The sequence below is a fragment of the Sceloporus undulatus genome, chromosome 5 (genome assembly GCF_019175285.1).
Source record: "Sceloporus undulatus isolate JIND9_A2432 ecotype Alabama chromosome 5, SceUnd_v1.1, whole genome shotgun sequence".
Classification (NCBI taxonomy): Eukaryota; Metazoa; Chordata; class Lepidosauria; order Squamata; family Phrynosomatidae; genus Sceloporus; species Sceloporus undulatus.
Genome location: NC_056526.1, coordinates 116,878,440 through 116,897,952, shown reverse-complemented (window position 1 = coordinate 116,897,952; position 19,513 = coordinate 116,878,440). Strand labels below are relative to the sequence as shown.

Below are 19,513 nucleotides of genomic sequence, written 5' to 3'. Positions count from 1 at the left end.
TCTGCTCAACTTTCATCCTTCTCATTCCTCTCCTCCTCCTCATGCTTGACTTCCCTGCTACTATTTTTTCTTTGCTGTTTGTTTCATTAGTCTTTGGCCAAGTCTGTGAGTGAAATGTGGTCTTTTTTGAAAGTCCTATGTGTTCGGGTAATATGTTAAAAAATCAAACATTTTATTTTCTGCAGAAGAAGGTGAAGACTACCAAGCAACCAACAGTAGAAAAAAGAGAGGAAAAGAAAAAGGGGAAAGCAAAGAAAAAGAGCAAATGAACTGCTCCTATGTTTACTGACAAGACTGATCCAACTCTGCAAGCTTTGTAATAATATTGCTTTATGCTGGGTTGTGGATAAAGTGAATGGGGTGAAAAGTCCCTCTTAGTGGCCATAGAGCTGCTGTGTTTTATTACCACTGCACAAACACGTGACACACTTTGGGTATTGCAGTAATGTAATGTTCCAGAAGAATCCTCGTTCATGGACAGTGTGCTGAGGCATTTGGGAACTGTAGAACATGACCCTTCTGTCTCTGGCTTCATCTTGTGATGTCGAAACTCAGCAAGACCTAGGGCAGTTGCCACAGAAATAAAGCTGGAACAAGCCATGGGTTATTCTGTAGCTTGCTATGAAAGAAACATGACAGGAGACTTGGGTCCAGACCACATGCTAAGACATGGAAGGTCAAGGATTTGTTGAGCTGACTGGCCAGTGTGTACCAGTATGGTAAGTTTCACAAGCGTGGAGATATCTGTATCTTCAAATTTGTGTAAATATGGACAGAGCTTAGCAGCAAGTAGGTGAAAAAGCACTGGCCTATTTAATGTGTTCTGTATTTCATCTTTGCAGAGCGTCTGATATTTTTAAAAATAGCTATGTTATACAGAGAACATGTATATAGTATATACTGATCATACGCTAAACTGGATATTTCTTTTGTACATGATGAGAAAGCAGCATTGTGTAAAGGTTGCAATAAAACTAGTTTCATATTTTTAACTATTTTTCCCACTTAAACTGGGTGACATAACATCATCTTGCTTAACAAGCAAACAATGATTTCTCTTTTGTGTGGTGTGGAAATAAGACGAGAGAGGAAGAATTCTAAATGACTCTCACATTCCACGTGGTTCTTCTACTACAGCCTGAAATAATGATGTTCAACTGAAGAGCCTATTTGTAACCATCTTTGTTCACGATCATCAGTTCTACTAAACACATAACTCAGAGTGAACAGGATCATTCTTTCACAGAGCAAGTTGATACGGACTTTGATTTTAGCAGTCAAATTTTATTGTAAACAGAAAAGGTAAAAGTACAAAATTTCTATAAAAGATAAATATTTACAGTTTCAGAAATAAAATATTCAATAACTGAAATAATCTCAAGCACAGTAGCAAGCTTCCTCTACTACTGCAGCACTTGACTGGTCAGAATTGCCTGCAAATAAACAGATGATTTTAAACTAAAACAATTTCTTACATGTTTATAGTTAATGAGTATGGTTTACAATTCACAAGGGGTAAAAAAAAAAGATCTGCCCACAAACAACTATATAGGTCTCAATACCCAATGCTTTGGAAAAACAAGGCCTAATCTTAAGTCATCAAAACTATCCCCTGTATCAGTTCTCCCAACAAACCAAAAACTTGTCACTAAAGCTTAAAAATACAAAGTTTGGCAATATCTTTGTTAAGGACAATGATAAGGACAATGTTGCATCAGTTGACCCACTGCTTCACTCTTCTTAAAATATGAAGTCAAAGGATTGTACATGGAAGGAGGTAACAGACTTATTTTTCCAGTTTATTTATCTGACTGGGTTTCTAACACATTACTATTCTGCTGGAAGTGGGGCAAGTACCTTATTGGCCCACAGAGAAGATAATGGTAGTAGAGCACAGTGAAAGTGCCATCTTTGTTGTATAAATGAAGAGATAGCCATGTTGACTATTTGACAAATTATGACAATAAAGTAATTTGTCTTAAGAGCAACACAGCTATCTCTACATTCGAATGACTCAAAGAATACCAAATTTAGCTCCTGCATTAGAAAAACGGTTTATATCATGTTAAATTGGGACAATTTTCTGAAGGGTTATTCCTTCCAATGAAAATGAAAACCAACCAGTTTGGTTCTTCTTTGCCTGGTCTAGTACCTAAAATTATCTCTTAATATAGAGACTACCTGAGGAACTCACAGAGCAAATTCAAGTATACTTGAAAGTACAGTGGTACCTCGGGTTACGAAATTAATTCGTTCCGCCGCCGCTTTCGTAACCCGAAAAGCCTTCGCAAGCCGAAAACCCATAGGCGCTAATGGGGAAAAGCCGCGATTTCGTGTGAAATAGCGCCGAAAAGCACCAAAATTTTCTTCGTAACCCGAAATAACCTTCGTAACCCGGAACAGTTATTTCCTATGGGATTTTTTCGTATCCCGGGGTACCACTGTATGAATAGGAACACTTTGTCCTGTAACAGCCACTTACCTTTCTTAAACATTGTATCAGCTAATGTGGAACCTATAAAAAGCCATGTCTACAAGCTAAATTGAGACCTTTTGTCGCCTCATCTTGTAGAATCAGTGTCCCTGAACTGTGTCACCAAACTGCATGTGTGGAATTATATAATTGAGTATGAAAACCTGTATACAGAAAACCCTCCAAGAGTGGGTTGGGTAAAAAACTATTTGACATCCTTATCTTTCCACAAAGCTCAACATGACGCTACTCAAATACATAGTTCCCTACCAGTCACTTAATTGGTAACATGCAGGAATTCTGAACTACATAATTTTCCTGAGAACTAGTTTCATGTGGTAAAGCTCCCTGGCTTCTACAGTCACTCCTCCATTTTTGCAGACTTGAAATCCGTGTCCTCGCCCATTCGCGGGCTGTAAACGAACAGGGACAAAATGGGAAGCACTGCCATTCAAGTCAATGGGGCTTGAATATAGGCAAGTTTCCGTTTTTGTGGACGGAGGTTGGAACGGATCCCCGCGAAAACAGAGTGGCGACTTTTAGGCAGCATGCCTAATAACTCCCTACTCATTCACATTCAAAGTGTGTTAATGCCTGCTTTTAATACTTAGGCTGGATTCCTGTTAGTGACATGTGCACATGTATATATGGCTTTGTGCTTGCTTCTCTTTGTGTTGAAGCACACAGTGCTGTTGCATGGCCATTTGCACAGCATCCAAAACACTATCTTCCCACATGGACTTGGCATCTGCTGCTGACAGTGAGGAAGGGAAGGAAGAGGGAGTTCTGAGGGTGACACATTACATTCCACCTACATGATATGGGATCTTTGCTGTATTATACTTGGGGAGAAATGAGTGGAACTATGCCACTGGCTCTACCAAACCTTGACATGTGCATATTTAGTCTGAAAATCTGCAACTGGCCAACTATGTGTGGTCCTAAACTGCTAACTATAGGTTTCCAAGTCTTACAGAGCAGCTATGTGTCTACAGTGTGCGCTTGTAAGAGTACCTCTGTGAATCGGCTATGCACAAAGCCATCCTGTACTTCAGGACCAAGGCCACCAGCATAGTTTTACTTCCCATTTGTCCACGCTTATAGTTTATACACTTAGAAAAAGTAAAGAGGACTCAGGTGCCTGTGGCTAACTGAGCATCCTCCCTTCTGTGTTTACCTCCTTTGTTCTGGAAGGCATATGCTTCTGTGTGCTTCCTGATATTCTAAAATTGTCTGAAACAACTACAGTCTAGAAATGAGACTCAAGGTTGAAATACTTACTTGACTAAAGTCATTGTTCCACTTCTGTATTGAGGTATGGTGCACAGTCAGCTGTTTTCTTAAGACTGGCAATGTCAACCTTTTCTGAACACATGGGACATGTGTTGTCATTCTGTAACAAGCTGTTTAAAAGAAGACAACACAAGCATTCACAATTTGCAAATTTTACAAAGCTTGCAAAAATGCCAATATACCAAATGTTCTTCTAGCATACACCAAATAATGTCATTGCCTGAAGGTGGGTAATTTAAGGCATTTTGCTTCAGCTGAAGCTGTCAGCTCTTTAGATGGGAGTGATATTGGCAGTGAATAAGACTATGTGTCGTAAAACATACCAGCATGGTTATATTTCAGCACCTGAGTGTAGCAGAGAACAAAGGAGCTAATATTTCTTTATACTAATTAATACACAGTACTTTTGGGGACAAACTTTGGCTGCACCTAGACTCATCTGCTGGCTACATGCAGTCACCAATGTCATTTTAAAGCTCTTCAGGGCATCCCACCCCAATCCTTTCTTTTAGTGAAAATTTCCTTTGCCCCCATGTCCTCTAGAACAGCAAAATGTGACCAATTTTCAGCAACTGTCCCCTTTAGGCTCAGGAAAGGCCTTCTTATAAAGAGGAAGTGAACTGGAAGTTGAACTGAACTTATGGCTCCTTTTCTGCTTACAAAAATCTCTCTTGGCCCTACAGTGGCCCAGGGGTCCCTGAAGTCATGGTGAAATCTGAGGGTAAAAAGGTTTTTTAAGGGGAGAGCAAGTGGGTGCAGCGGAGATTGTGCAGCTCTTCAAGATCCCCTGAGGGTCAATGTGGTCCCCCCATGATGTAACAATTGCCAATCCTGGCTCAAGGGTAAGCTTGCTTCCTACAACAAATGCCTTAACACCTTGAGATGCCTAGAACAGAAGAGTACTTGCACACATCAGGATAATCCTCAGATTGTAGTTGTACAGGGGAGATGATTCTTATTTTTCAAAATCCGTACTGTCATTTGTAAACAAGCCTCTGCTTAATGTCTTCTCACTTCGGTTTCAAACTTGAAAATAATAGATAGAGGCAGCAATATTTTCCCTCAGACTCCTATGTACATTCAACAAACCTCTTCACTGTCACTCACCCTCCCATTATAACTGCTTGCTGTTCCCTTAATTTCTCATTTATCTCAGCCAATTAGGGATTAAGTAATGAATATGTTGATGTCACACTATTCTAAGCAGTATGATTTGACCACATGCTGAATTCATAAGGGCAAACCTATTTAGTACAGCAAGTTAATGTTTCTTAAGACTGCTCAGATAGGTGTTCCTAGCCAATCAACACTGTTTAAAACTATGAACATCCCAAACATTTAGGGAACTACAGAGCCAGAAAACAAGCATTGAGGGCTATAAGAAGGTAATATCACAGAAGAGCTGAAAGAAGTGACCTAGTAGGATGGAAATAAGGGGACACATCAGAGCAAAAGGCCTGAGAGGAAAACGGAGACAAAACCTGGCAAGGAGAAAGGTGCACGTAGGAATTGAAAGAGGGGAGAGACGCTGAAATTCAAATTGTATCTGAAATAAATCAGGCAAGTATGTAGTTTACTTTGAGCATGGAAATTCACCTTGGTATTTAACATTTCTAAAGGTGAGCATGAAAAAGATTCAAACTTACTTTCTGAACTCTGAATATAGGGCAGGGAAGTCACAATGAGGGCACAATGTCCAATCATCTTTTACCATATGTCGCCCCTAAAAGGAGTGGAATAATAAAAGAAAGTTGGAAAATTTTTCACATGGCTTTCTAGGCTAGTCAATGATTAGAAGAGTTGTTTTTTTTCAACTACAATTCCCAGAATCTCTCATCCAGCATGGCTATATGGAGGATTCTAGAGGTAGGGTTGTGTTACTGGCTTACATTCACATATGTAAGGGGAGAGGAGGCAATTCAGAGGAGGAAGTAACTGGTTGTTGCTCTGAGGAAACAGATGATCACTCCATCTAAGGATGCGCCACCATTCCTTCTCTCTACAAACCCAGACCAGTTGCATTTCCCTCCTCTGAACTGCCTCCTGCTTCCCTTCCATCTCCAGGAACAGTCACAGCAGCCCTTCCTGACGTATGACAGCTAACAGGGTAGCAGGGGGAATACATGGAACTGTATTAGGCTCCAACTGCTTAATTTAGGATCTCATCCTAAGCATTCTAAAAATAAATAACTTTTTCAAGTTCTGAAATACTGCCAATGTATGTCACAAGTGCTTTGTTTCTAGATTGAGGATACTTAATTGGCATGGACAATATGGGTAACCACATCAAAATGTGACATTAAGCACTTTAAAAGTAAGAAAATATTAAGATTTTGCACAGTGAAAGAAAACGACAAGTGTGAAACTGTTATCTGTTTTCAAGTGCACTTAACTTAGCAGCTTAACCTTTAGAAATTTCAAGAAAAAAGAGCAGTACCTTCTACTCAAGAGCTACCTATTACGTTTAGTACTTACTGTTGCAATGCAATATGGAAGGTTATTTTTGCACCCAGGACAGAGAAGCTCACATTCAGATAGCAAAAAGTCACAATATGGACACGGTGTGGTTGGCTCTTCACCTTCCGATGTGTCAGGTCGTCTATTGGTAGAAAGGTAGACATCCATGAGGAAACTAAAACACTGTCAGATTAGTACAGCCCCTAATTACAGAAATCTGATGCCAGAGACAGGTAGCCACCAGATGTTCACTAGATATTTTGGACTACAACTCCTATCAGCCTCAAATGGTATCAATACAAGGGGCTTATGAGGGTTGTGATCCAAAAAATTTGGAGGACACTTGGCTAGCCATCTCAGTGTTATAATAAATGGTAGCTCCTGGCCCTGTAAGGGAGGACCCCCAATAGGGACATCTAAAATGCTAAAAGGTTGGTTCCCTACACTAACTTTTACATTTGGAAGCTGCAAATTTGAAAGTAGGTGACCTTATATTATGTGTATGATTGTAAAATGATGTACTAGCCTCTTTTAGCCACATGTGGGGAACACCAACACTAGTTAAGTGAATTGGTTAAGTGCCTGGTCTATGATCTCAGGTCTCCATGGCTTAGTTCCCACCCACGACAGGACACTCTTTCTTAGCTTGAGCCCTGCTGAGCAATATGGAAATAATAGGTGGTTGTAAAGATTACTGAGATAATGCACAGGCAAAGTGTGATAACTGTGTCAAATATCATTTGTGGGAACCAGGGAAAAGCAGACTAGCATGGAAAATCAGGCCTTCCTTGTGATAAAAGGAAAGTTGACTTTGCCTCTGTTTGTAACAGATAAAGGGATTCTGGATTTGATGAACAATTTGTGATTTTATTACTTACATCGCTTCTGGAAAAACAACAACTGCAGCTAAAAGGCACAGTGACTGGGCAGCAATGATTAACAACCCAGTTCTATGTATTAATGAATTTAATAAGACTTATTCCAAAATTATGTACGCAGAAGATTGCTCCCTAAGGCTGCTGCTTAGTCCATTTATATTGAGCAAGCAAGCAAGCAAACTTGTATCAATGCATTTCCAAACCTCATTTAAGCAGATTAAAAAAAAAAAAGCTTACCTGACCATTGCTTCAATCTTCTTTTTGTACTTGAGATCAATTTTATTTCGATACTCTGGCCTCATCAACATTGCAGCAAAACCAAATGCTGACTTTTTCAGTCCTGCTCTATGACATTCAATCACTGTTGAAGTCAGAATAGGCACAATATCTACAAGTACAACAAGGAAAATCATTTTATGTACACTGATTACAAAAAGGCTCTGCAGGCCTACATTTTTTGGTTAGAGTCATCACTTTCTGATTTAACAGAACTGTTAGTTGATTTGAACTTCCTGTTAAAGAAGACATGTAAAACTGAAAATACTACTGACAAAGTCCAAGGCATCAAGCATCAGGCAGATGTGCATGTTTCCAACAAAATAACAAAGGGCAGAAGAAATTGAAGAAAAAGGTTATATTGGAATAATCATGCACACCTCAACTTCATAGAGCCTGTGAGTAGGACTGTCTTTTAATCTTCTTACAATGATTAGTAAATGTTAGATAATACATTTTAACATATGTTAATAATAAGAGGAAGAAGAAAAGTATCTAAATAATTTGAAGTAACCTAAGTATTTATAACTTTTATTAACATAAGTATTATAAACTCAAAACCTACAATTTGTCTTGGTACCTGATTTGGCTGTGATTTTGGTTTCGACCTGCCCACTTCAGTTTATTACAGTAATAAACCAGCACATTGGGCTTACCCAGACCTGATTCAATCTGGATTCAAAGAAAAACCTGAAAATCCAGTTTTGCATCACCTACTGATTTGCACTAGGAAACCAAAATGGGTATAACTCATTCTTACTTCACAAACATTCATGACTTTTGGAAACATGGTAGTTTGCCAAGGAGGTGATCAGACACACAAAATCTCAGAAAGATAGACCTAGGGAATTTTGTGCTATTAAATTTGCCTTAAAAGTGACCACAACATTTTTCTTTTTTCACTTAAATTCATTACGTTTTTGAGATATGAAAAAGATCCTATCTCATGCTGGCAGTCCCCACCATCACATTATGGCAGGTAGTGAAGCAATACTCCAGTGTGCAACTACAGGTGAGGTGCTATCAGGAACAGTTCCACATTCCTGGCAGCAGACTGGCTACGGGGGTGTGCCTGGGTTTGTTCCAGCTGTTCTTGAGCACAGAGGGAAAAAGCAGCTGTCTTCACCCACAATAAGGCTGCTACCTCCACCTCAAGTACAGCTGGAATAGCCCTGGATAAACCCCCGCAGACAATCATCTCCTGGGAAGACCTACAGTGCACCCAGCGCCCTCCTAGTTTGTTGTATGCTGGAGAAGAAAGCCTTGTGGGAAAAGGTAGTGGATACCTCTTCCAGCAAGGTCTGAAAAAGTAAACTCAGGTGTAATTCCAGCTATGCTTGTGTATGTCACCAAGAGGAGAGAACAAACCTTGTCAAATTTCAGATAACTAGATTCAGAACGTGTGTGCCACTGAACTTTAAATTTTGCTTTAATATGTTTATGGATAGTTTTGTTAACAAGTACTCATTTTTTATAGCACATTGACAGCAAATCAACATTTCATAGAAAACCAGAAAGCAAGGGACATGCTATTGCCCAATAAAAGAATACTGAGACAAGAATACAGAGTCACTCAATTAAACAACAAGTAAAAGGATGACAAAGGATGAGATTGGAAATATTCAGGAAAAGAGAGAGGTTTGAGTAGAAAGGAGGAAAGAAGAGCACAAACTACAATGCCAAACAGTAGCAAAAGCATCAAAAACTTTTCCTTCTGCTAAAAGACAACCAGAAAAAGAAAAAAAAAGGAATAACTTCTAATCATAAGCACTGTGATTGGAGAGTATTGTGGGATCTTTGCCCTACATGAGAAACCTGTAACTATTCATGAACAAGGTCCACGTTTTCTCCTTCTCTCCCCACCCTAGCGTTTTCTACAGAGGGTGCTGTTCTGCAACTATTTGGGGGGGGGGGGAATTCTAGCTGAATTGCTAAAGTAGCTTGACATGATTTGAACCCATCTAGACAGATCTAATCAATTCAGACCTGACGCCAAGTGGTCCAGTTCAGTTTAGGTTTGAAGAATGGGATGCACAGCCATCTTAACTGTGACATCCAAGAAACAGGTTTATGCCAGAACAGGAACTGTTGAGGAGAGAAATTAGAATTCATACTACAGCTCCAAACCTAAACACATCTATTAGCCCTGTTGCATACAATGCTACAAAATAGTGCATTTCCTTCATCATTAACACTTACGGGATGGAAACTTGCTGATATTGTTGGCAACACGAATAAGCATACGCGCTCCTTTCATATGGTCAGCATTTTTAACATGAATCTGAAATACAAATGTGAGTTATTCTAAACTTCACTTTATGTTTTTAGAATATAAAGGCTAACATTTGCAACATTTGGGATCTTTCCATCTATACAGATTTTTGTGTGCCACATCCCCCCCCCCCATGAAGAGGAAGTGTAACCTATGAGATATTCTCTCTCTCTCTCTGTGTGTGTGTGTGAGGGGAGGGGGGAAGACCAGCAAAAAGAGCAAAATTTACAAAAAGGGACAAAAGATATCAAATAAAAAATAGTGAACAGACTGCTTTCCATATTCACAGATTCTTTATCCAAGGATTCAACCATCCACAGCATGAAAATATTTTTAAAATTATTAAATTCCAACAAGAAACCTTGATTTTGTCTTTTTATATAAGGGACACCATTTTACCATGCCATTATTTATAAAGGGACTTGCGTATCCACAGATTTTGATATCCATGGGGAGTTCTGGAATGAAACCCTAGCAGATACCAAGGGCCCACAGTATTTTTACACCATTTATTGAGCTAATTATTATAAACAGTTTAAACATATACGTATTTTGCATGTATGCTGAGCCCCATTTTTAAATACCAAATGATCATTAGAGCTAAAGATGCTCTTGAGGAATGGCATATGATGTTGAGAAAGTAGTTAAAGAGATGCTGTATAGAAGACAGACCCTAGGATGGCTTCAAAAGCGGACCAGACAAACTCATGGAAGATAAGGCTACTAATGGCTACTAAGCATGCTGGCTACACAATAATGCTATCACCAAAGGCAAAGGCAGGATGCAATCGCTCCCCATTCTGCGCAGGTCCATAGCAACCAGATGCTGTGGTCCCCAGGTTGGCTGTCATGCAGTCCACAATGGGCCACCAGCAAGGAGTGCCTTTTTTGTGCTCTTTTTTGCACCAGGTTTGGGTCACCTTAGGCAATGGCGTTGCAGTTTCGGCCCAATCTGGTCTGATCCTGTCCAAGCGCTTCTTACATTATGAGTACACATTTCATATAAAATAAGCTTACATTTCACTTCCCTCCATATTTTCAAAGTATTACCTTTACTAAAATATAACTGTGCAAAATCATAAGGTTTGTAGCCATCTCAGAAGGTATCTTAATTTTCTGAGTTTTTAATTCTGAGTACATGCTGAAGAGAACATCATGGGCATTACGATAGTTCCCTTAAAAAAGAAGAAGGAAGCATTAGATTTCAGAAAACCACTTTTTTCTAACAATGGCTTGCTCATATCCATTATACACCAGCTTCCCTAGTCTGAACATAATTAGATAAATGTATCAAGGCTGTGTGATTAACTATTTGCATAACACAGTTTATATGAACCTTCTCATCTAGGTAAATCATGTCTACATAATTTCCATCTCCAGCAACAGCTATTGAGTTCTACAGGATTAAACAAAAGTAAATAACTATCATAAACCCTGGGCCACAAATTATCCCCTCAAGTGAAAGTCTTTTTCAAAAATTAAAGACAAAAGCTATGAAAATGTAATAAGATCTTGTAGTCATATATACTACCACATTCTCTCTGCAACTTTCTTACTTGCCCTTCATATAAATATTCATGTAATTATGTGTGCAGCTAATATTAATGCTGACATTTCTAAACAAATGGTTAGAAGTAGTATTATTTTCTTCATCTAAAATAAGTTAATATTTTACTGCAGGCTTTGAAATCAGTCTAGGAATGCAAACTAAATTTAAATTTGGCTACTCATATTTTCAGGAGTTATATTCTGACAGACTGATCCATGAACCCATTAGAGTGGAATGTCTGAATTTAAGAAAGGCAGGGTAAATTTCAGTGGCAATGGGCAAAGATAAGCTCAAGGGCATGGGTGATTTACTGACAATCTATCAAATGACAATGGCCTTTGAAAGTACTTGGGATGGTGTTGGAGCCTATATTGGTTAAATCGTTTTCGTCAGAGCAATGTCATCTTGAAAAAAAATGAACGTTTTAGGTTCCCTTTCTGCTGCTGTCTTGAGTCTTCTTTCCTTGGCACACACTAGACTTAGAACACTGGGAGAAAAGTAGGAGTTGAAGTATCAGTCTCAACCCTCACTACGTTTTTAGGTTCCGTAAAAGCAATGCATTGCCAGTCACCTCTTTCCTCTCTACTTTCCCAGCTGTTCTTCATTTTTCCAATCTGTTCCTCTAAGCACAACAAAAGTGTTCAAATGTGGTGGAAGTGAATCAAATAAAGGTTTGGAAAGACTGCACCATACCTGCACACTGTTCTTCTCTGGCAATTATTATGGCTGTCCGTGCAGCTTCTCTGTATTGCTTCAGCGCCATGTACAACCGAAACAAATACTTGGCTTCCTTTGTTTGAAAAGAAAAGCAGATACAAACATGAAAGCACATAGCCTTATTATTACATGGATCTTAATTTCACCAAAACTCTCTATGAGTAAGCAGACTTTCAACAAACACAGGCCATTTGCTTATGGTTTGTAGGTGCATAGAGAGTATTGGTTCCATATGCCTTTTACATTAATGAATCAGTTTTCAGAAATGTTCTTTATTAAGGTATACCTCAGCAAGATCTGAACATTTCCACAGGGTTACCATGACATGTTCAAATACATTGTCTTATGCTGGAACTACAGAAATAAAATCATCAGAATCAATTTAAACTATCTCAGAAATCAATCTTCAACCAGAAAAATATTTTTGTGGGTCTTCATTTTAAAATTCCTACTCAAATGAAATATTTAAACAAGATTTTACATGGAAGTAAAATTCTTCTGTTATTCTAGGCAACACTGGTTGAAAGCGCTTGCTTTCTGTCAATATATTTTGGGTTAAGAGCTAGTGAAGACAGCATAATTCTAGTTTTATAAAACTTCCTGAAAAGCTGTGGGACTGGGGTTTCAGAATTTTATAAATAATTTGCCTTAATTGATGCTATCAGTGAGTCTGCAGTCTTGACTCCCACAGCACAATCCTATGCATGTTCACTTGGAAAGAAATGCCACTGAATTCCACATACTCTAAGTTATAGGCAGTCTTAGTTTAAATGAAAAGCTAAGAGAATATTGTTTAGTATGTCAGTCAATGTGCTTATATAAAATTAATACCATCTTAAAAAAATTAGATTTAATTCCAAAACAATTTTTCAATCTTTCCCTGGAGTAAGAGACATGTTAAAAACACAGTTACACAGCAAAGGGGGATCTAGCTCAAATTCAGTGTTATATCTATATTCAGGAGCGGGGAAAGAATCATTAGCAAAACCAGATTTTGGTACTCTGCCGGCAACTTCCACAGCATAGTGACAGACAGTTTGTTTACCACTGAACCACAGACTACACTGGAAATTGCAAAGTCTGTTTTAAAAACTCAAGCCAAATTCTGGCCCTACATGTTTTGGTCTACGAAGGGTCTGCCACAATAAACAAAAGCAGAAACCAATCCAGTAATAGTGAGTTTTGGAAATAGCTATCCTGAAACCATGGCCAGTGTGTAATTAGCAATTGCTAAAGTAAACTAATTTGCCACTACATTCACACTCAGTACACAACTGCCACAAGCACACTTTCCTACAACATCTACCTAGATAACAAATGGATTTAAAAACATTTTTAGCCTGGAGAGAAGGTTAAGAGGTAATAAGATAGGGCTGTTTAAATATTTGAAGGGATATCATGTTGAGGATGGGGCAATCTTGTTTTCTGCTGCTCCAGAGAAGAGGACATGGAACAATGGATGCAAGCTACAGGAAAAGATTCCACCTCAACATTAGGAGGAACTTCCTGATAGTAAGAGCTGTTCAGCAGTGGCACACACTCTTGGAGTGTGGTGGAGTCTCCTTCTTTGGAGGTCTTTAATCAGAGGCTGGATGTCCATCTGTCAGGGATGCTTTGATTGTGAGTTCCTGTATGGCAGGGAGTTGGACTGGATGGCCCTTGAAGTATCTTCCAACTATGATTCTGAGTTATCAGTGTTACACTTTCCCCCCCCTTTTTAGCCTTATGCATAGTACTCACTGTCTTTTTAGCCTTGAAGCCTTGCTTTTGCTTGGCCTTATCCCTGCATTTTACATTTTTGTGGTTCACTTTCGCTAGATGTTTGAAAAACTTTATGTAGTTCCTCCCTTCACTTATCCTCACAGATTTGCTGGGCAGTGATAATCTGGGTGGCAACATTTGTTGGTTTATCCCATTCCCTCATCAGCTATTCAGCCATTAGAGGGACCTCTTTGCCTTTTGTCTCTTTGATTTTAACTTTCCATCTGAACTCTTCTCCTTCTCCTTTTCATCTTTAACCTTTTCTCCATTTTCTAAACCTAGTTCCCTTTAAATTCTACTTCCTACCCCATAGTTAACCAGAGAAAGGCTAACTGTGTAAGGCTGACAGGGCAGGAAATAAAAAACTGATGGAGAAGGGGGGAATTGTTACATTAGTAACTGAAAAGAATGTTGGGTCCTGCCTAGTCAGGTTGGCACACAGGAATAAAGCCAAACATGGTGGGTTGTTCCTCCGTGCCATCCTGAGAATGTAACAGTTTTTCAGCGGTCACAGGTATCTTCGGTGTTTGGTAAATTTAAAGATAGAATTTTATTCTATATGCCATTGTCATCCCTCACTATATGCCATTGTCAACCCTCACTTGACACGTCTGTTTTCTGTCTGAGACATGTTCTGGAATGGAGAACCATTCAGTAAAGTGAGCCCCTATTCACATACTAAACAGTGCAGCACAGACACATATTTACCATCTCATAAAAATCCTAGGCTTTGTTCACTGGAACTATTAATCTAACCCTATCCTTCTTTACTTTCTTCCATGTGCCTTACACATAGAGTATGTAGCACAGAATCATGGCTTAAATCTATTTGAAAATTTAAGAGACACCAAGCTCACTTAAAAAAACTGACAAGAGGATTAATTCTACTATTAAGAGAAGAATTTAGTACCTTTGGTATGCCATCACTCTCTCCCATGAGGTAATTTATAAGCTGATTAGTCAGGGTTTCATCTTTCGCCTGTCCCACCTAAGGAAAAAATACACAAATAGAACAGCATAATATATTATGGGGAAAACAACTAAACTTTTCTTTCATGTGAAATAAACAACACCTGTATGCACAAACTATAGTCAATACAGAATTATGGGTCTGTAACTCAGGAATTTACAAATAATTATATTATGGGAAAAGTTCCAGTTTCTGGCATCTTCAACAACTACTGTACTAGCTTTGGAAGAAAAACTGGATAAAATATTAAAAACTAATATAAAATAAAAAAGAAATCTGGCACTGATTCACTGCTTAACAACAACGATGACACTGATCTTTTAAAATAAAGGACACGTCCTGTCTCCCTCCCCCAGTCACCCCCCCCCCCCCCCGTTTGAACGGATGTTTCTTACTGTCTCTATTGCCATTTCTATTGCTGTATTGTCATCTGTATTCGGACTTTTCAAAAAGTGTTTTAATGCCTGTAAAAAGAACACAAAATGTTAAATGCCTTATATTTAAGTGCACTTTTAAAATAATAAATAAATACATTTTTGCATATGTGGAAATACACTATCAACACAGACCATGAATTCAATTATTATTATTATTATTAATATGGGGGTAGAAGGTGATGGCAAGAACAGGACGAGTTTTCAGTCTCTCCTCCGGCATTGTGAACTTGATCACCAACACAGCTTTCAGTTTTCAAGATAAAGAAAAAACTGTTGGGAGACCCTTGGGCAGCACTCCCATGTACCATCAGGTCTGGCCCTGAACCTGACCCAGTAAGATTGTGATTATGGCTTAATACTAACCCGTGTATATTGACCACACAGAAGAAAGAATTTGCCAGCTTGGAGATGTTTTTTCTCGCCTTCAAAATACAAGGCAATGCTTTGGTAGTCTTCATTAGTAGTGTCCTCAGAACCTGCAACAAAGAAGGAAAAAACAACAAAAACCCCATCAGTTTGCATGCAGAGAAAGAGTTTGAAAAAACTCTTTCTCCACATGCAGCTGGAGAAAATTGGCTTGGTTCTTAACTGCCCTTCTTTGAATAGAAAAGTGTTCACTGGATGAGGTTCTCATAACTACTCATTCTTCTGCAGTTCCCTGAAACTCTGTTGTATGCATGGGAGAATCCTTGGGAATGCTATGGGACATGAGGCTACAAATGAAGTGGAGAGTACGCATTCACTATGCTTCCCCTTTCTATTGCAATAAAAAATTGCAAGTACCATAGGCTCCCAATTCCACAAAACATCTCATTTAAACAAAATTAACTGGCCATTTATAACTCTTAACAGTTACAGTTTTACATCATAATGAAGATGCCCTGTATATTCCTAAATCATTTTTAAATGGCTCAACTGCACACTAATCATATTCAATCGTGTGTTTATCTGCCATGGAGTAAGCCCTATTCAACTCAAAGAGACTTACTTTTGAGGAGAGACACATAAGATTGCCGTGGCAGTGAATTTCTAATTTGACAAAAACACATTCAACACTACATGTAAGAAAACTGGAAGTCTGTGTATGCATAAAGAACTAAGAACAACCACATCATATTGCAGTACTCACTAATTATGTCTGCATATATCTCCATTTTATTGTGCTGCTGGGCCAGTGAGAAAGCTTCATTATTACATTTCGACATCACCAAAAACTGGATGGCAGACCCATAGTCACCCAACTGCAGAAAGAATCTAAACAGAATTAACAAATCATTTTTTTACTTTTTAAAAAGTTATATTGAGCAAACTATCTATCCAATTTGTTTTCACTGTCCATTTATTCTGGATTTAACCTCTAGAGGTTATAAGAAATGCTTGGTTACAACCTACTGGAATATATGAATAGAAGGGATGGGAAAAATATAAGATTAGAATCAGAATTATTTGTATACAAAGTCATTAAATATAGAAACCATGTTGATGAACTGATAATACAGAAATTCAAGAAACGTATATAAAATAAGGTGACTACAGTTAGTTAGGAAGTTACTTTATAGCTGGGAAAATAAAGGATTATTAAGAAAGTCAAGATCTGTTTACGTATGTATGCAATGATTGTTTATATAATATATGCTTGTTTTTATAAAGTTTGTTTGTTTCATATTTCAATGTTGGCAACTTAATAAAAAAATTTAAAAAAGAAAAAAGTTATATTGAGTAAAATCCAAATGCATTAGTTACACATCAAGTACATTCACAAGTTTAAAGGGATAATCCATCCTATTTTAATGCTAAAGCAGCAGAATTAATTACTTCAATAACCAGTTATAAGCTGTTTTGAAAGCCCCTTTGAGGACAGAAATGCAGACTGAAGAAAGATTTTTTAAAATAATTAAAAAGAATTTTCTTATATTCTGAGCCTACTATTAAGAGCAACAATAAAAACAGCCATTATTATTACTATTATTGTGGCGTCTTAAGATCACAGGTGCTGCTCTTAGGCTTAAATTCTATTTTGAAAACAAAGGTCATGCTACTGCTCTCAAGAGGTGGTATGCTATTATAAGGACTCTGTTTGCAAGTTCATCAAGAAATAAGCAGGTAGTTGCTTAAATGGTTTCCTGTTCTTCCTCTAAGAATAATAAACACATGAGAATCTACCATACCACACATATTTCTGGACTGGCAAAAGGAGAAAGATGTCCCTCCCCCCCTTTTTTTTTTGTTTAATCTTATTATTTTGTTTAATCTTATTCACATTCAGTCTGCTCTGATCTTAAGCATGTTGATGATACATATAGTTCCAGAAGGTGAAGTATGAACCAGGCTGATGTGACAGTTCCATATTTTCAGGCTTTATCAATTCTGGGACATGCAGAGAGAGCTGGCTTATGTAACGCCTCCACATTCTCCAGAAGTGGATGGCTCTCCAAATCCTTCTTGCTGTATCTATTGATCCTTTTTATACAGTGTTTTGGGAGGAAAGACGCCATTTGGAGAGATCAAATTATCGTATATACTCATGTAGAAGTCGACCTCATGTATAAGTCGAGGAAAGATTTTAGGGTCAAAATCATGGATTTTGATACGACCTGTGATAAGTCGAGGGTAAAACTTAGGGGGGGCATAACAAAGGATCTAAAGGGTAAAACATCACTTCTGTCCCTCCTTCTCCTTTTCTGGACCTCTCCTGACCACCTAACTCCACTTCCCTGGTGCTGGAGGAGAAGGTTTTAACACAGGAATGAGAAAGGAAAGAAGTGGACTTAAACATAGGGTTTGGTGATGAAAGGAGGTTTTTAACATTGATGGGGAAGGGAAAGAAGTGGATTTAAACACAGGGTTTGGTGAAGAAATGGGTTTTAACATCCATTGGAAGGGAAAGAAGTGGATTTAAGTCTTTAACATCCGATCTGGAAGGGCACTCACTCCCTGGCAGCAGCTCTTTCAAAAATCACTGCTGAGGTACATAGGGGTGCTTCTTTCAGTACATTTTAAAGCACTATTACTGCATTGACCCATATATAAGTCGATCTAGGGTTTTAGGATCAATTTTTTGGGGAAATTTCTCAACTTCTAGTCAAGTATACACTATAGCTCTGAAACTTCTTTCCATAAATAAATAAATTTGAAAAGTTGTCTATCTGGCAGTTACAGATAAATTAATTTTGAAATGTTTTTCCAATGCTCTTCTCTATTCTAATTTTAAAATTATTTCTTTTTTCATGGATTAAGCCTTTTTCTCTCAAGAAGAATATGGAGGTTCAAACAAAACATTTTACATGTAAATATTTGTACATTCATAATCTGACCATTTTTAATGGTTATATTTACAAATCTGTTGGAAGTTTGAAAGGCTTGATTCTATAGTTACAGTTACCTGGCTACCAACTTGGCTCCATCAAGAGACTGTGTTTCCCTGACAATGCTGACAGCTTTTTCTGGGTTGTTAAGGTGATCCAAATATAGCCTGATAACATTGTCCCATTGCTTGGCATTTTCATAGGCCAACACAGCTTCCTTGTATCTAATAAAAAGAGAGACCATTACATAGTACTTTGCACTCAATTTTCTTAGAGCTACAACTTCTGATTGAATAGATCAGGGTGGGAGTTCAGTGACTCTCCACATGTTCTTTAGTTTTGACTTACAGCATCCCTAGCCATCGGCTAAGGTTAGCCCCAAACAGAGTAGATGTATTGAAGTAAAGGGAATACCTATGTGGTGACTTTCATCACAATACATCTAAAATTACCCTCCATATGATAAATGGATGTGTGTGTTTCTATATAAATAGTATTCAATACCTAGGTAGCCCTGGCTGCTGCACTAGCAGCCAGCAGTATTGAAGCATTTAGTTCAGTTGCCTAAGGATTCAGGTTAGACAGGCTATTCATGTATATCAGGGGTAGGCAACCTGCGGCCCGCGGAACCGGCCCCAGCCCAGTCCTGCCGCCAATTGCCGCCAGAGCCTTTGGCCTATCAGGAGGAGGCGGGCAAGGGGGGGCAAGCGGCGGGCAAGGGGGGCAATTGTCTATAGAAGCCTCCGAAACATGCATTTATATTAACATTTTTTAAAAATCAGCAATTTTTTTGCGTGACCTCCATTTTTTTAAAAAAATGTGCCCTCCATTTGAAAATTTTGCCCTACATTTGCCCCAAGTTATTTATTTATTTAATTTTTAAAAATTTATTTATTTATTGGCTTCGGCCCCCCAGTTGCACCTATTATTATTATTAGTTGTCTGAGGGACAGCAACCTGGCCCCCGGCTCGAAAAGGTTGCCTACCCCTGATGTATATACTAGCAATAGAGTGATCTCCATCCTTAGGATAGTGGGTGTCCACTTGTCTTCTATCCAGCTGGAGGAAAGTACTCCTATATGGGACAAAAAATTCTCCATTCCCATAATGTAGGCTGCCCACATG

The 19,513-nt window shown here is 38.4% G+C and overlaps 2 protein-coding genes across 7 annotated transcripts in view; one reads left to right on the top strand and one right to left on the bottom strand.

The window, feature by feature from the left end:
* The window catches only part of RFC1 (replication factor C subunit 1), a 44,862-nt gene extending 43,870 nt beyond the window's left edge, over positions 1-992 (top strand). For all 3 annotated transcript variants that reach the window (XM_042466739.1, XM_042466738.1, XM_042466740.1), the window contains one exon: positions 186-992. In XM_042466739.1, coding sequence (XP_042322673.1) covers positions 186-269 — 84 coding nt within the window. In that variant the 3' untranslated portion in view covers positions 270-992. The remainder of the gene's footprint in view (positions 1-185) is intronic.
* The window catches only part of WDR19 (WD repeat domain 19), a 58,458-nt gene that overhangs the window by 2,057 nt on the left and 36,888 nt on the right, over positions 1-19,513 (bottom strand). For 3 of the 4 annotated variants that reach the window (XM_042466733.1, XM_042466735.1, XM_042466736.1), the window contains 13 exons: positions 18,466-18,612; positions 16,213-16,337; positions 15,447-15,559; positions 15,042-15,110; positions 14,587-14,664; positions 11,892-11,988; positions 10,700-10,824; positions 9,577-9,658; positions 7,339-7,489; positions 6,242-6,365; positions 5,413-5,489; positions 3,755-3,876; positions 1,264-1,433 (listed from right to left, as the gene is read on the bottom strand). In XM_042466733.1, coding sequence (XP_042322667.1) covers positions 3,765-3,876; positions 5,413-5,489; positions 6,242-6,365; positions 7,339-7,489; positions 9,577-9,658; positions 10,700-10,824; positions 11,892-11,988; positions 14,587-14,664; positions 15,042-15,110; positions 15,447-15,559; positions 16,213-16,337; positions 18,466-18,612 — 1,300 coding nt within the window. In that variant the 3' untranslated portion in view covers positions 1,264-1,433; positions 3,755-3,764. Of the gene's footprint in view, positions 1-1,263; positions 1,434-3,754; positions 3,877-5,412; positions 5,490-6,241; positions 6,366-7,338; positions 7,490-9,576; positions 9,659-10,699; positions 10,825-11,891; positions 11,989-14,586; positions 14,665-15,041; positions 15,111-15,446; positions 15,560-16,212; positions 16,338-18,465; positions 18,613-19,513 lie in introns of those variants that run through there. The other variant, XM_042466734.1, reaches the window with a different exon arrangement.